This window comes from Ochotona princeps, chromosome X, assembly GCF_030435755.1.
Source record: "Ochotona princeps isolate mOchPri1 chromosome X, mOchPri1.hap1, whole genome shotgun sequence".
NCBI lineage: Eukaryota > Metazoa > Chordata > Mammalia > Lagomorpha > Ochotonidae > Ochotona > Ochotona princeps.
In genome coordinates, this window is record NC_080865.1 from 48,552,073 (window position 1) to 48,569,928 (window position 17,856).

General features: G+C 40.9%; 1 protein-coding gene across 1 annotated transcript; it reads right to left on the reverse strand.

Annotated features, from left to right (window-relative positions):
• Window positions 1-7,021: 7,021 nt before the first annotated feature.
• Window positions 7,022-9,640, reverse strand: LOC101527329 (syntaxin-3-like). Its single transcript, XM_012929117.2, has 2 exons — window positions 8,804-9,640; window positions 7,022-7,120 (listed from the first exon to the last, which is right to left on the reverse strand). The coding sequence occupies exons 1-2, from the start codon at window positions 9,638-9,640 to the stop codon at window positions 7,022-7,024; spliced, it is 936 nt and encodes a 311-aa protein (XP_012784571.2).
• Between the last annotated feature and the right edge of the window lie 8,216 nt (window positions 9,641-17,856).

Genomic DNA, 17,856 nt, shown 5'->3' on the forward strand with positions numbered 1-17,856 from the left:
GCCCCTACTGGATCTTGTTTCCCAATTCTTTCTCTAGATTAGGGAAATTTTCCTTTATTATTTCATTAAATATATTTGTAAAACCAGTTTCTCTTTCTGCACCTTCTGGGACTCCCATAACTCTTTTATTAGGCCTCTTAATAGTGTCTTTCAATTCTTGGATACTTTTTTTGGCTTGACCCAGCTCTGCTTCCAGCTTTTTGTTTGCTTCCCCCTGATGACAGGAAATATCTTCCAATTCTGAAATTCTTTCTTCTGCTTGCTTCATTCAATTTTGGAGACTTTCCACTGTACTTTTAATTTGCTCTACTGTGTTCTCAATTTCTCATATATCAGCCTTGATTTGCTTTATTGTTTGCTTAAATTCTTTGAACTCTTGTATGTGTTTCTCATTGTTGACCAGAAGCTTTAAAATGAGTTTCTGAACTCTGTGTGCCCCATTTTCTCGATGTCTTCCTCAGTTAACTCTGAGCTTGGCATAGGGTTTTGCTCCTTTGAAGGGGAATTTTCAGTAATGTTCACTGTGCTTTTGTGTCTTCTTTTGCTCTTGGTCATTGTACTTCTGGTTAGCAGAGTCTTCTCCTTGGGGCAGGTTTCTAAGCTCTGTCACACACAGGTCTACAGTTCAGTTTTACTTATTGCAGGGGGTCCACAACTCTTTGCTTGCAGCCACTTGTGCCACAACCTCCAGCGAGTTCCAGGTCTGGGTTCTTCTGTTAGATTTCCACCGTGGTCTCCACAGCTCCAGCTCTTGGCTCACAACTCTCCACCTCCTATGATACCATGCTGAGGCTGCACCATTGTCTCTGCAAACTTTCTCCCACTTTCGGCTGGAGCAGGTCCCAGGATTAGGGAGACACCAGGTGTCCTATATAGCTAGGTTGTTGGTGGCGCTGATCTTGCCAGAACCTGTTGAACATTAGGTCTGGGTACCACATGGACCTATTTTGATCCGTACAATGCCAAAGCTGGTATTATTTTCCTGCGGGACCAATGCAATCCACAGAACTCAGTAAGTTCTTGCGAGCTCAGCACATGTGCAGTTCATTGTTGTCCCAAAATGTCACCTGACATACCACTACTAGAGTTCTTGATCTGCTGGCCATCAGGTCTGAAGGCTACCCAGACCCATCTTGGGTGGAACCCGTAGAATGCTGCATTGCTGCAGTTCACTGAGTCAGAAATGAGTTCACTCCCAGTTCAGTGTATGCTCAGTCTTTTCCCTTGCCTTTGCCTCCTTACACAAAATGGTGCCCTGTTCAGCTCTAGGGGGCTGACTGGGCTGTGAAATTCACTCTGTTCTCGCACTGTCCATCTGGGATCTGCTGCTCTGTCTCTGCTCCTGGTCAAATCAAACAGACCAGAATGACAGGCAGTTCAATGTCTGGGTTCACCACCCGAGCTCCCACTGAAAGTCCCTTCCCACCCTGTTGCTGGTGGAGTTCCAGCTGCTGGTGGAGTTCAGATGACCTCAGCTGAATGCTATGGGGTATCAGTCACTGCAACACCACAGCGTTGTGTCCACTGCTTTGCCATGTCTGTCAGTCTCCAGGTACCCCTCTGCTGTTGTTCTGTCCTCTCCTATTTCCTGGAATGTGTCCTCTCTGTTTCATCTGCTTCAATTTGAACGTGTTCTTACCCTATTCCACCATCTTGATTTTCCTCTGATCAAATTCTTTATCCCCATATCTTTGAAGTGTGTGTCTTTGGCCTGCTTTCAGTAAAAACCTTAATTTAGTTTATGAAGAATTTCCTATTATCAATGTCTTCTCTTAATAATTATCCAACTTGGAATTTGGGGTGGGGCTGCTCTGGCCAGGCTACAGCACCCACTGGTAAATGCCGAGGTGAGGGGGCTGTGCCAGACAGGGCCACAGCACCCAACCAGCACATGTGAAACATGGGGTGTGGTGGGGTTGGCTACGAAGACCTCCCTGCTGGGTCACTACTCCCACTGGTGAGCATGAGTGCTGAGATGGGGGCAGATCAGGCCGGGCAGTGCCACATCCGATGGCCTACATGTGAGCTGGATCAGGGGAAAACCAGGCTGGGCTGACTGTACCTTCTAGTACATGCATAAGCCAGTGTGGGTGTGGATTGATTGGGCTTTGCTACAACATCAGCTGCCAGATGCTGGCACAGGGGCCAAATTCTGTCAGGTGCAGGCATGGCCTAGACAGACAGTGGCACCTACTGGCACCAGTATGGATTGGATAGTGGGGCTGGTTGGGATGAACTGGGCTTCAATACCAATCAACATGTACAAGAGCTGAATGGGATTTGGGACAGACAGGACCAGTCTTGTGTACATACTGGCATGCACAGGAATCAGGGCTGGGCAGGCCTGGTGGGGGTTTTTGTCGGTCGCTCTGACTAGACTGCAGATCCTACTGGTTTACATGAAGGTCGAGTATGTGGTGAGCAGGATCTGACTGGGCTCCAACACCCACCGGGTTTCGTAAAACACGAGGCTAGAGACAGAACTATTTCAACAATTGCAACTACCAGTTGTGTGTACGCTGATTTGGGTGACAGACGATGCTGGACCCTGTATTGACAAACACACACACAAGAATCAGGTCTGAGATGGCCTCAGATGAGGTTTCTTGGGCAATTCCCTACAAACTGAACTGCTGGACTCAGAACCCTAACCATGGAGAGAATTGCAGGTTCCATGGCTGACTGTGGGAGTGGATGTGTCAGCGCTAGGCCTCGTCAGTGACTCAGATGGAGCAGAGGACAGCATATCCAGATGTACATGGAGGATAGGGCAGTACATTGGAGCCTACAGAGGACACCTGGTACCATGGCAGAAGATGGAAGGCAGAACAAATTGATCAACTACCCCAGCCAATCATCGGCAGTGAAGATCTGGGCAGACAGAAACATAAGGTGGACTATAGCAGGTTGTGGATTCAGGAGAGATTTCTTTGTGATTGAAGTGGCTGGATCGTCAGCAATTCAGGACTGTTGAACTATCAAAACCTCTTGAGAAATTCACGGTGTTGTAAATTTCTATTTTTCTTCCTGTTCTTGATTTTGTATTGTGGCTTTTCACTTAAGAAACTATCACGTCCAAACTTGAGAATGCAATGTAGTGTGCATCTCTACATCCAGATCAAAGATGGACTACTAATGAAATTATTAGCTGTATCTTGACAACGGGAGGCTGGACTCTGCCATTCTCCATGCCCACAACGATGAACATGTGACTGTTTATGAAGAGCTATGCTATAGCAATAATATAGGGGAATTCGGTGGGGTTTAGGGGCAGGGGAAATAATAAATATATGTATATATATATATATATATATTTATATATATAAATTCAAGAAACAAATAATTTTAAAAAGATTCAAGATTTTCAAAATTTCTTGAATGAAAATGAAATTTTTAATTATACTTTTTACAGACATTTTGTAGTGCCTCATGTAAGTGGCATCCACCTGTGAGCCCTGAATTTCCATCTTGCTTACTGTGAGTTCTCACCTGTGTTCTCCTGGATTTGTTTTCCTAAATCTGTTTCCTGAAATAATCATAGTACCCCAGAAACACAGGCAAACACTTAATCCCAAACTAAAAGTTGTGAATAGCAATAAGGAGGAAAAAATAGGGAAAATCAAAGATATTTAAATGCAAATGATAGCATTTCTTCTATTTACTCCTCAAAGTTGTTAGTAGATGCTAAGGGTATATTGGTGTTTCTTAACCTGAAGAACGTGGAACAAATACAAAACTAGTTACACCAGCTAAACTGAAGATGGATCGAGAAAAATTCTTGCCTCTCCCGTGAAGCTCTTTTCTTCACTACCCAACTCAGCCTTTAGACTGCAGGCTTCAGAATCTCGCTTGAAACAAATTAGTGGTTCATAAACTCACATAAATTATGAATAATAGATTCAATTCTTTTCAACTGAATGTCTTTCTGCAATAAAGTATCTTATGGTACTAATATTATTATTCTGAGTTGCTTCACAGTTTAATTTTCAATTCATTTTTTGTCCCTGTGTCATTTTTTGAAAGAGCTCCTGGAGAGAAAGCTGCATCTGTCTTAGACGCATAGCATCCAATAAAGACTTGAACACATAATAGACCTTTTTTAAGCATTTGCTTCAGAAAGCAAATAATATACTTACTACCAACAAATCCACCACATAAATGTGAAGTCTCTAAGAAATTCAAGAAAATGGCTTAATATACTGAAAGTTAAAAAATAAATAAATCTATGAAACAACCAATTAGTGTATTGTATCTGTGGACGCACAGCCCACAATATAGTTCTCATTTCAAAAAAAAGAAAGAAAGAAAGAAATCTTTACAAATAATGAGAAGAATTGGGCCAGCATGATGGCAGATCCAGTGAATTCTCCACCTGTGGCACCAGCATCCCATATGGGATCATGTTCCAGTTGCTCCACTTCTGATCCAGATCCCTGCTAATGGCCTGGGAGAGCAGTTGAGACTGGCCCATGTCTTTGGGATCCTGCATCCATGTAGGAGACCTGAAAGAAGTTCCTGGATCCCAGCTTTGAACTGGCCCAACTCTGGCTGTTGCAGGAATTTGGAGAGTGAACCAAGTGCAGAGATTTCTTTCTCTCTGTCTCTGCCTCTCTCTCACTCTTGTTTAGCCCTCTATAATTCTGACCTTCAAGTAAAATTAATAAACCTTAGCAGGAATAATAATAAAGTAGAGCTTTCTCTTCTAAATATAAAGAAAATAAAACAAAGTAGACATGCTGGATACAGTACAGGGCAGACAAAACCTGTGTCCACATCATTGAATTCTTCACACCTATGTCATGGAAGAAAGAACCTCACTTATGGGCTAGATGGGGCTAAGGAAACCTTGCAATAGGTTGCAAATGAGGTATCCAAGGCAAATGGCAGAGTCCTAATTACCACTAATAATTACTACTAACAGGTAGTTAATAATTACTACTAACAAGGAAAAAACATTTATGATTTAATATGAGGTGAAAGGTAGTATAAAATCTATAAAGGCAATTATGTAAGTACATGAAAGAAAATGCCATACATCAAAATAGTTATCTTTAAGTAGAAAGATTTGACCTTTATTTTCTTAAATTCTTTTCTTAATGTCAACATTTTTCTGCAATGAGCATGTCACTTACATAAAAATTTAAAAGGTTAGGTAGGCACCACAGTTCAGATGCTGCTAGAGCATCCTTATCCCACATAGGAGTGCCTGGGTTTAGTTACAAGTTTGCTTCTTCTTTTAAAATAAATATTTGAAAGATAGAGCACCAGAAAGAGGAGGAAAGAGAGAGAGAGAGAGAGAGAGAGAGAGAGAGAGAGAACAAGATTTTCCATCTACTTGTTCCAGGTTGAAGCCAGGAGCCCAAAACTCCACCCTGGCCTCCCACCTGGGTTGTAGACGCCCATATTTGAGCCATCTTCTGGGCTTTCCAAGGCAGATTTGCAAGAAGCTGACACAGAAACAGAGTAGTCAAGACTACAGTTGGCACTCTGTTACGGAATGCTAGCATTACAAACAACAGTTGAACCTTTGATGTCACATCAGCCTCCCAGATCTGCTTCTGATCTCAGCTTCCTGCTAATGTGCACTCTGAGAGGTGGCAGGTGATGGTTCAAGTACTTATGTACCTGTTAACCAAATGGGAGGCTCATATTGAAATCCTGGCTTCAGCCTAGCCCGATCCTGGGTATTGCAGGCACTTGGGGAATAAACTATCAAATGGAAGATTCTGCTTCTGTGTATCTCTGTCTTTCAAATAAATAAAATGAATACAATTTAAAAAAACAAACCATGCACTGAAAAGTTAGGTCATTGTATTGGTATGTGTTCTCCTCGTAAAGTCCCCCTTTCTGTAGCAATTTGCTTATTTTATCTCACTTCTTGCATGTAACTTATAAGCAATCTAACATGATTCATTTACTAGTAACCAAGACATGGGCAGCTCACAATTTTAAGCAGTATAGTAAAAGCAAGGCAGGGCTTGACTTTCCATTGCAAACTAGGTTTCCCTTTCACTGATATGGTGAATACAGCATCACATGCTAATATTTGCCATCACTTACTAGTTTGAGTAGAAATCTGAGCATCTTTTGAGAAAGTCACCCATGAAAAGAGCCATTTGAGCAAAAGTCAGGGGTCACATGCCCTTAATATTTTTATCCTAGGTCAAGTACTCTAACACATCCAATAGGTCAGACTCTAAATTTACTAAAATTTGTGATCTTTGGGGCAATTTGTTAGAGAAAGACAGTATGTGTGTGTATTTGTGTGTGTTTATCTATGGCACCTCCCATTTCCTGTGTAATTTGATTGATTCATTCATAACATCGAGCTAATAATGCTGGGCTTACCTAAAATGGGAGTATTGAGAGACCTAAAGGAGACAATAAATGTTACAGCACTTTGATAATTATTAAACATGTCAGAATTTATTGCATGTTAAATAAATAATTATTATATGTCACACTACAGCATATAAATAAAATTATTCTGATATTTCATGTGTTTTGAAGGACAGTTACTGCTGTATCCTTCTCTTGCAGTCTGTTTCTATATGCTCACTATCCCTACACACACACACACATACACACACAATACACAAATGTACACACATGAATCACAAGGTGATAACACATTTTTCCCATTAAAAATTCTAAGGACAGCTTTAATAATCAGAAACTGACCTTTTCCAAAAATAAACAATTGTAATTCCTGGCAACAGAAAAAAAATCCTTTTCCTCACTTTCCATTCACTCAATCAAGGCAAGTGGCAGGATGTTCGTCAGTAATCTTCACCAAAACATCTACAAAAGATGGAAATTTACAGAAACTAAGAATGAAACAGGAAAATTTAAAAAAAAAAAAAAGTCTTCAAGGAAACTCCCCAAGGAAAACACCACCTGGTATTCCAAGGAATTAACATCCCATGAATTCCATTGTTTTGTAGGTAAATGCACACACATAATTCCGAGAACAAATTTCCACAATGAATTTTTTAAAAGTGCTGATTTTATTTTAAATAACCTAAGTGTAAACATCAATTACTTTATATTTCCGATAGTTGACATTGTCTAGGAAAACAGTAGCAATATTGCAAAGATTTTTGAGAGCACAGTCCATTATCTGAATGAACAAAATCCAATGAGTCATCCACCATAAAAACAGGCACCTGTTAGTAAATGCACTAATGAAAGTTCAAAAAGAATTGAAGTCGTGTATGACATATTTCAAATGGTATTTATAGCCCTTTAAAATGATTATCACATATCACAATCATACAGGGTTTGTTGCCCACTTAAGTGTGGGAGAAAAGTATCTAAAAATATTACAATTTTACCAGAAACTTGTCCTTCAAGACAAGCTCCTCTGTAGGGCAGAGTTATAAAAACCAAACCAATAAAAATACTGATGACTCCAGCATCCTGATTCAGGCCATTAAAAAAAAAAAACAGCTATTCAGATAAGGAAGTCGGGGTTAAAGGTTCTGGAGCTTCTGAAACAGGAGACTACAAATACACATGTATGTTTTCTTTTTAGAAAACAGCTATAAAAAGGGTTCCTAAGAGAAATAAAACCACTTATTCCCTGTGTGGGGAGATGCTTTCTCTACAACAAACAGTAGAACAGCCCTTGAATTTGTCTACAACTTCAGGCCAAGATTTTCTTGACATTTTTCTGATCATCCAGAGGAGTGTGAGCTACTCTGTGCAGGGCTTTATAAGTCCTTGTTTCCTAATCACTTTTATTTCCTTCCAGGAAATTCCTCTGTTAGCACTTCCTTGACTATCTGCCTCCACGTGCATTTCCCACAAGTGGTTTTAAACTCCACTAATTGAAAACCTCCTGGTTGGGCTCACTGGAAATTTTCTAACGAGGGTAAAGATGAAATGAAGATAGCTGCACCTAGGCCAGTGAGTGGACCCCAAGACAGGCTTCATTCCTGCTGATAATATCCTTATTTTTATCCTTTCATTTTCCAGATCTTTTCCTCAGTGACCAACCTTTTTTCTCTTGTCTCTTAACCAAGATGCCTGATAACTGTTTAGCAGTCTTTTCAGCCTTTCTCCAGCCATCCAACTGTCATTTTTATATCACAATTCAGTCTATTGTATATATTTGCCCTACTATACCAAAGTCTTAATGTGACATGCCTTAGCCCTCCACTTGCAATTTCTTACAAAGAAAGGTATGTCATTTCACTAATCACTGCTAAGGTTCTAAGTAGCAAACCACTAATAAGACTCTAGTGGATAGCAGAAAGAAAATTTTGATACCTACAACAAAGAAAAGAAGAAAGGAGAAGCGAGGGGAGGGGAGGAAAAGCTAACTTCAGGGCCTCAGCACTCCAAAAGGTCAGTCTTGCAAACATTTTTTTAACAACACATTCTTGGGCTTGGCAGCGTGGCCTAGTGGCTAAGGTCCTCGCCTTGATCCCATATGGCCACTGGTTCTAATCCCGGCAGCTCCACTTCCTCTCTATCTCTCCTCCTCTTAGTATATCTGACTTTGTAATAAAAATAAAATAAATCAAAAAAAAAAAAAACCTTTCATTTAAAAACAAAAAAAAAAAAACAAAAAAAAAACACAACACATTCTTAAGCAAAGTCACAACAGAACAACAGATGTCCTGCTTGGCTATTTTGGAAGCAACAGGCCAGGTATTCATTTGCAAAGCTGAATTTAAGGTTATGCACTAAAACAGAGCAAATGGGATTGTTGCTCACATCACCAACAGGCACATTTTGTGTTTTAATGTAGCTCTCGTGTCACACAAGAGAAGCATGTACAACAGGCACAAAGTCCTACCACAGCTGATATCACTGTTAAGAAGCGTGACTGGCGCTTATATTTGAGAGCTTTCTTCACTGTCTCATTTGACTGTTCGATGTAATCTTGAGCATGTAAAATGTTGTATTCAATGCTGTCCAGCAGCTCCTGCTGCTCTGAGACGAGCATCTCCAGCTGAAGGAAGATGGTATGCAACTCATTGACCTGACATTCCAAGTCTAGAAGCTGCTGCTGACGTACTTGGACCAGAGCCAGGTCCTGCTTGGCCTTCAAAATATCTAGATCATGACCTACAATTTGAGGAGCCACAGGACTAGCTACCAGTTTCTCCAGGTCCTCCTCTCGCAGCTTCAGGCCTGCTAGCTCAGCCTGCCTCATCATCTTCTCCTTTAGTCGCACCACAAACTCGGTCTCGCAGGCATAGTGGTGATTGATGATGCCACGGAACCGGCCAAGCAGGGCAGCAAGCTGGCTCTGGCGGATCCGGTGCTCAGCCCGCCAGTACTTACAGTCTGTGCCCAGCTCCTGCCGGATGGTGTTTAGCTGGGGCTGGATGAGCCGGGCTTGGCTGGTAAAAGAGGCTTTCATGATGCTCAAATCATTCTTCTTCCTGAGCACGCTCTCCTCTGTAGTACAGCACAGCACACCTTGCTGCTTCTTGTCTATTAGCACAGACAGCCCTTCTAGCTCAGTCAGTGCCAAGGACAGCTCAGCCACTTCCTGGAAAAACTTCTCAATTGAGGTGACCTCACTCTCCTTGAAAGCCAGGTTGTCAAATACCAATATGTCATCCAACTCCAAAGGGTCTTTTCCTCGGTGGACTTGGCTCTTCAGTTCCTCCAGTCTGTCCCTCATCTTTACCTCCAGCTTCTGGCCACATCTGCAATGGAAGAACACACATCAGCTTTGTTCAGTGTTATGGAGAATCAGTAGCAGCTCCGTTTTGCGTCAGTGGAAGTTATTAAAAAATCTTTCCTTCCTAGGCAAGCAAATATTGACAGAGCCAATAGGCCACTGCATTGTTGACTCAGTATCAGGTGGTAAAGCACATGGGATGGGCTAAACTGTGTGAGGAATGGGCCAGGCACCAGTCAGATTTGTTAAGAGTCGGGACAAGAGAATATTTGAACGCTGCAATGCACGGCCAAGTGGTAACAAAGACCAAGTCCAGAATCCGAATAAATCCCCTGGAGGCATCATGCTGGACTCAAGGAAAATGCCTGATTTTGTAGATGACACAGTCAAGACAATGGTATGGAAAACTATTCAGAACTATGGGTTTTCTTTTCTTTGTAATTAAGTCAGTTCAGGAAAAGCATAGTACTACAGTTTAGCTAGTTTGTACTTCTTTGTAAGCTGCAACTCAAAGAAAACATTGTCATGTAATCAAAATGTCAGATGCCTCTGAGATTGGCCGCAAGTTTTGGTTTTAGCTTCATATTTTTCTTTTGAAGACCACGTGGTTTCAACTCTCAGCGCCACCAGTTACCTATTCCACTAGACTTTATTACTCAACAGCAGACAGAATTAATTTGCTCAGATGTCCAGAGGCGCAGGGAATGACACTCATCTTTCCGCAAATCTACAAACTGTCAGATCTCAAAACTCAATGTGAACGATAACATCCAGCTTCATTATTTCACCACTGAGGAAACAGAGACCCTTGAAGGTAAAGTGAGTGAACCAGTCACACAGCTGGTTGACTGCACAGCTAGAACAAAAGAATTCGGATGTGTAGATCACAAACACAATGCTTCCTGCTTCCCATTCTTTTTTTTAAGTAGTGCAAATAGATTCATGGTGATATTGGCCGTATCCTTGCTCCAGGTAATCTATAAGGCCTTTATCCGAGCTACCTGGAGACATAATATCATAACAGGAGAGAACATTTCCAACAATTCCAGGGGATCTGTAAAGCAACTGGGAGCAAGGAGGAAGATCATGTGATAATTCTAAATTTATATCACTAAGGAAATTTCTATGGGGAATTTGAAGGGGGAGCGGGAGACTGGAAAGTACTGATCTAGTTCAAAAGCAAAGGTTTTTAAATTAGAAATGTTATTAAAATTTTGGCTACCTTCATTGAGACTTTACCCTGGACCAAAGAACCTGCTAAGAACTTTACATGCAGTTCTTCCCTTAATCCTCAAAGGCAGCCTATGAGGTGAGAACCACTGTTACAGCCATAGATGAGAAAACCAGGCCCCAAAGAATGTGGTTGCTAGATAAAATAGAAGATTACAGCTAAATTTGAATTGCAAATGAACAACAGATTATTTTAGCGTAATTATGGTTTGTGTAATATTCTAACATGCTTGACAATAAAAATTCATCCACTGTTTATCTGCAATTCAGATTAAACTGACAATCCTGTTATTTTTGTTTTGTGAATTCAGCAACTAATTAGAGACTAGAAATTTCACATGCTTTTTCAATTACTAGAGAATACTGGATGATTGATTCAGACCCAAGGCTGACCCCCAAACTGACACTCTCATCCACTATGTATCAATATGCAAATCTTTATCAGAGGGTAGATTGGCAATGTTACCCTGAGGTCAGTGATATTCTGCAAGCTGCTGTCAGACCATAAACACACAAAGCAAAGTAAACATTACTCTGCAGCAATTTCCTTTCCTTTCTTTAAAGAGGTGAGGCAGGCATTGTGGTACAGTGGCTTAAACTGTAGCCTATGATGCCAGCATCCTATATGGGCACCCATCCAAGTACCAGGTGCTAAACTTCCAATTCAATTCATCTCCCTAATAACATGCCAGGAAAAACAGCAACAGATGGCCTGAGCTCTTGGGACCCTGCCAATCACATTAGAGACCTGGATGGAATTCCAGATTCCTGGATTTAGCTGACTGGCTGTTGCGGTTATCTGAGAAGTAAACCAGCAGATAGAAGTCAGTCTCTCTCTCTCACTGCCTCCTTCCCCTCCATTGTCCTTCTGTCAAAATTAAATACAAATAAATACTTACAAACAAGAATATGAGGTAACCTTACTGAATGAGTTGTGATAGCTTCTACGTCTGTATCCTGGAGTATAAATGAGAGGGAGTCAATGTGGCAGTGCTATGATAGGATAGCAAATAGAGGTCACCAACAGACAACACGAATGAACTACTAAATAAAGCAGCAAAAACCAGGACAACCATTACAAAAAACAAAACAAGTTAGATGTTTCTAAAAAAAAGTTCTCGATACGTATCCAAAGGAAATGAAAGCAATCTGTTGAAGAGACATCTGCACGCCCATGTTTATTTCAGAATTACTAATAATAAGCAATAAATGAAAACAACAACTCATAATGGACAACATGAGTGTCCATCAACTGAGAAGTAGATAAAGATTTGTACACAGGTATGATGCAGTATTGCTATACCATGAAAAAAAAGAAAGAAATCTGGTGATTTGGAACAACATGGATAAAACTGAAGGATATTATGTCGCATAAATAATCCAGACACAGAAATACAATTACTAGGTCCTGCCTTGTGGCACATTCGATTAAGAAACTACGTATGATTTCTTTCTTTTTCTTTTTTTTACATTTTATTATTATTATCATTTTATGATACAATTCCATAGGCTCCTAGCATATCCCTTATCCCCTACCAAATTCCCTCCTCCGCCCAGCCTAGTTCCTCTATATCATTACTAAAATATAGTTCTTCATACCCAGTATTATGTCCATCATTGCAGGCATGGACAATGGCAGAGAGTCCAGCATCCTATTGTCAAGATATAGTGAACAGCTTCATTGTAAGTCCATCTTTGTCTGGAAGTAGAAATGCATACTACATTGTGCCCTCACATCTGGATGTTAGTCTCCAATTCACAGCTACTATACATCCCCTCAAATGAAAAGTCATAATACAAAATCAACAATACAAAGAATTTACAAAGCCATGAAGTTTATAACATGTTATTAGATATGACAGTCTCCATTACACAGCTACTATATATCCCCTAAAATGAAAATCCACAAAAGAAAATCAACATCAGGGAAAAAAAAGAAATTAACAACACCATGAAGTTAAATAACATACTACTAAATGACTAACGTGTAGCTGAAGAAATGAAAATCAAGAACCTTCTTGAAGAAAATGATGCCACTGCATGATCTATGAGTCATTGAATGATTTAATCAGAAGAGTTTTGAAGAGATGAAACAAACAGAAAACAACAAAACCCATGCAATACAGTTTCTGCTGATTTTTGTTGGTAAAGTGTGTCTCTTCTAGACAACAAATAGATGGGTTTTGTTTTTTAATCCAGTGTACTAATCTATGATTTTTTTTAAAGATTTATTTATTTTTTTATTACAAAGTCAGATATACAGAGAGGAAGAGAGACAGAGAGGAAGATCTTCCGTCCGAAGATTCACTCCCCAAGTGAGCACAACGGCCGGTACAGTCCCGATCCGAAGCCGGGAACCAGGAGCCTCTTCCAGGTCTCCCACGCAGGTGCAGGGTCCCAGCATTGGGCCATCCTCGATTGCTTTCCAGGCCACAAGCAGGGAGCTGGATGGGAAGTGGAGCAGCCGGGATTAGAACTGGTGACCATTTGGGATCCCGGGGCTTTCAAGGCAAGGACTTTAGCCGCTAGGCCATGCCGCCGGGCCCACTAATCTATGATGTTTGATTGAGCTTAAGCCATTTACATTCAGGGTTAATATGTATGGATGGTAATTTGCTCCTGTCATTTTAGCAATGGGTTGTTCTTCCCATTTGCCTTTGGTTTTATTGGGTGGTATTTCTCTTCTCTGTCAAGAGAACATCTTGAAGTTTGATTTGTAGGGCAGGTTTGGAAGACGCAAAATCTTTTAGCTTTTCTTTACTGTGGAAGAATTTTATTTCATTTTCAAAGACAAAAGAAAGCTTTGCTGGATATGTTATCCTAGGCCGACAATTTTTTTTCTTTTAGAATCTGGAATATGTCACTCCATTCTCTTCTTGCCTGTAGAGTTTCCAGTGAGAGATCTCCTGTGAGTTTAATTGGCATTCCTTTATATCAATTGATTTTTTTTTTTCAGGTGCACATCTAAGGATCTTTTCTTTATGTTCAATTGAAGAGAACTTGATGATCATATGTCTTGGTGAAGATTGTTTTGGTCAAGCCTATTGGGAGTTCTGTGCCCCTCCTGGATGTTGTTTCCCAATTCTTTCTCTAGATTAGGGAAATTTTCCTTTATTATTTCATTAAATATATTTGTAAAACCAGTTTCTCTTTCTGCACCTTCTGGGACTCCCATAACTCTTTTATTTGGCCTCTTAATAGTGTCTGTCAATTCTTGAATACTTTTTTTGGCTTGACCCAGCTCTGCTTCCAGCTTTTTGTTTGCTTCCCCCTGATGACAGGAAATATCTTCCAATTCTGAAATTCTTTCTTCTGCTTGCTTCATTCAATTTTGGAGACTCTCCACTGTACTTTTAATTTGCTCTACTGTGTTCTCAATTTCTCATATATCAGCCTTGATTTGCTTTATTGCTGCTATTACTTGTGTAAAAATATTCCCTAAATTCTTTGAACTCTTGTATGTGTTTCTCGTTGTTGATCAGAAGCTTTAAAATGAGTTTCTGAACTCTGTGTGCCCCATTTTCTCGATGTCTTCCTCAGTTAACTCTGGGCTTGGCATAGGGTTTTGCTCCTTTGAAGGGGAATTTTCAGTAATGTTCACTGTGCTTTTGTGTCTTCTTTTGCTCTTGGTCATTGTACTTCTGGTTAGCAGAGTCTTCTCCTTGGGGCAGGTTTCTAAGCTCTGTCACACACAGGTCTACAGTTCAGTTTTACTTATTGCAGGGGGTCCACAACTCTTTGCTTGCAGCCACTTGTGCCACAACCTCCAGCGAGTTCCAGGTCTGGGTTCTTCTGTTAGATTTCCACCGTGGTCTCCACAGCTCCAGCTCTTGGCTCACAACTCTCCACCTCCTATGATACCATGCTGAGGCTGCACCATTGTCTCTGCAAACTTTCTCCCACTTTCGGCTGGAGCAGGTCCCAGGATTAGGGAGACACCAGGTGTCCTATATAGCTAGGTTGTTGGTGGCACTGATCTTGCCAGAACCTGTTGAACATTAGGTCTGGGTACCACATGGACCTATTTTGATCCGTACAATGCCAAAGCCGGTATTATTTTCCTGCGGGACCAATGCAATCCACAGAACTCAGTAAGTTCTTGCGAGCTCAGCACATGTGCAGATCACTGTTGTCCCTGCAGTCCTAAAACACCACAGTGTACAAAATGTCACCTGACATACCACTACTAGAGTTCTTGATCTGCTGGCCATCAGGTCTGAAGGCTACCCAGACCCATCTTGGGTGGAACCCGTAGAATGCTGCATTGCTGCAGTTCACTGAGTCAGAAATGAGTTCACTCCCAGTTCAGTGTATGCTCAGTCTTTTCCCTTGCCTTTGCCTCCTTACACAAAATGGTGCCCTGTTCAGTTCTAGGGGGCTAACTGGGCTGTGAAATCCTCCCTGTTCTCATACTGTCCATCTGGGATCTACTGCTCTGTCTCTGCTCCTGGTCACATCAAACAGACCAGAATGACAGGCAGTTCAATGTCTGGGTTCACCACCCGAGCTCCCACTGAAAGTCCCTTCCCACCCTGTTGCTGGTGGAGTTCCAGCTGCTGGTGGAGTTCAGATGACCTCAGCTGAATGCTATGGGGTATCAGTCACTGCAACACCACAGCGTTGTGTCCACTGCTTTGCCATGTCTGTCAGTCTCCAGGTACCCCTCTGCTGTTGTTCTGTCCTCTCCTATTTCCTGGAATCTGTCCTCTCTGCTTCATCCTGATTAAATGTTTTTCCGTCCATTTAAACAGGTCCTTACCCTATTCCGCCATCTTGATTAAGACACTACATATGATTTCAACATCCAAAATGGGTGCTGGTTCAAGTCCCAGGTGCTTTTCTTCCTATCCAGCTTACTTTTTTAAAAGATTTATTTATTTTTATTGCAAAGTCAGATATACAGAGAGGAAGAGAGACAGAGAGGAAGATCTTCCGTCCAGTGATTCACTCCCCAAGTGACCACATTTGCCGGAGATGCACCAATTCAAACTCAGGTGCCTGGATCCTCTTCAGGGTCTCCCACGTGAGTGCAGGGTCCCAAGGCTTTGGACCATCCTCGATTGCTTTCCCAGGCCACAAGCAGGGAGCCGGATGGGAAGCGGGGCTGCTGGGAATAGAACCGGTGTCCATATGTGATGCCGGTGCTTTCAAGGCAAGGAAGAAAAATAGACAGCAGATGGAAGATACTTCGTGTACTCAGTCTCTCTCTCTCTGCCTTTGTCTCTCTCCTCCCCCTTTATGTAACTCTGCATTTCAAATAGATAAATAAATAATTATTTTTCAAATATTACATTTGTATAATCTCTCTTATATGTGTAGAATCTAAAATATTCAAGCCATTCAACCTATTCAAGAAGTAGGAAGCAGAAGGGTGTGTGCCAGAAGCTCATAAATAGAGACGGAATGGTAGATATGCTCATCGAAATATATTTTATTTATTGTCACCGAAAAAAAGGTAAGTGTGAAGTTTGGGTATGTCAATTAGCTTGTTTTAATCATTCTGAGATACATATATATTTCAAAATGTGTTGCACATGATAAATATATACAGTTCTTATTTTTCAATTTCTAAAAACTTGCATGAAGAAACTTTTGGAGTGATGGACATGTTTATTATTTTCACTACAATGATGGATTTATAGATGTATGGCCATTCCAAAATTAAATTGTATCGTTCAATGTATATGACTCATTTATGTTATTTGTAAAGAAATGTAACAAGATAGATATTATTCTGCCATTTTAAAATTAGAACTTACTTATTAATCATATTTTAGTTTTACATATGCATGAATTCCTCATTTTCTGGCCTCTTCTCTCATGATCTGTTTCTAAAATGAATAAAGTCTTAGCAACAGACTTCATAGAGACATGCAGCTTTACTCATGTTTAAGAACCATACCCTTACTCCACAGGACTTTTATTATCCTCTTAAATCGATTTGATTTGAACCTGATTAGTTTACCAAGTATTTATTTCTGCCATTTGTTAACTCCAGAAGCTTACATTGTGATCCATTCTCTAGAAGCCTACTGACTGAGGCACCAGTTGAAAGAATGGTGCCAGATCCGGCATTGTAGCACTGGAGATTTAGGTGCTACCTATAGCAGCGGCATGCCACACAGGCATCAGTTCAAATCCCAGTTGCTCCACTACCAATTCATCTTCCTGTTTGTGGCCTGGGATAGCAACAGAGGATGACCCAAGTCCTTCGGAACCTGCACCCACATGGGAGATGCAGAAGAAGCTACCGGCTCCTGGCTTCAGATTGGTTCAGATCTGGCCACTTTGGCCTTTTAGTTATTGAAACAGAAGCTGGAAAATCTCTCTCTCTCTCCTCTCTCTCTCTCTCTCCTCTCTCTCTCTCTCTCTCTCTCTTTCTCTCTCTCTCCATAACTCTTTCTAACAAATAAATATTTTAAAGAAAAAGTGTGGCTCTATGCAAACTTGATGCTAAAAGAAAAAAATCCTATTTATCAGTTAAGGTAAGCAGAGTAGGCATAATTTCCAAATTTCATCCAACTTCTTTTTCTTTCTTTTTTCTTTTATTTCTTTCTTTCTTTCTTTTTTTTTTTTTTCTTTTTTTTTTTTTTTTTGATAACCTTACATAGTTGATTGGGGTACAAAGGGTCAATGGCTGCAGGAAAGTGGGTAAGACCATTGTTTCCAAACTAATATCATCATTTTATTCCCTGTATCTGGGACAGGGGAGAAATAAAGGGAGAAGCCCCACCCAGCCTCAAACCCATCCCAGGTCCCCGATGTGGGGCATGCTCTGAGGGTCTTGTTCAAGCAGTTTTGATAGTTCAACAGTTCTGAATTGCTGCCAATCTCGCCGTTCCAAGCACAATGGAATCTATTCAGAATCGACTGGCTGACATAGTTTTTTCATAATTGGGGTTCTGAGATCAGCAGTTCAGTTGGAGGGATCTCCAAAGAAACTTCATCTGAGGTGATCCCAGACATGATTCTTGTGTGTGATTGAC

Coding starts and splice junctions, on each gene's coding strand:
- LOC101527329 (XM_012929117.2), bottom strand. CDS start 9,640: ATGAGGGACAGACTGGAGGAACTGAAGAGCCAAGTCCACCGAGGAAAA. Junction 7,121..8,803: donor TAACAGTGATATCAGCTGTG/GTAGGACTTTGT, acceptor TTGTTCATTCAG/ATAATGGACTGTGCTCTCAA.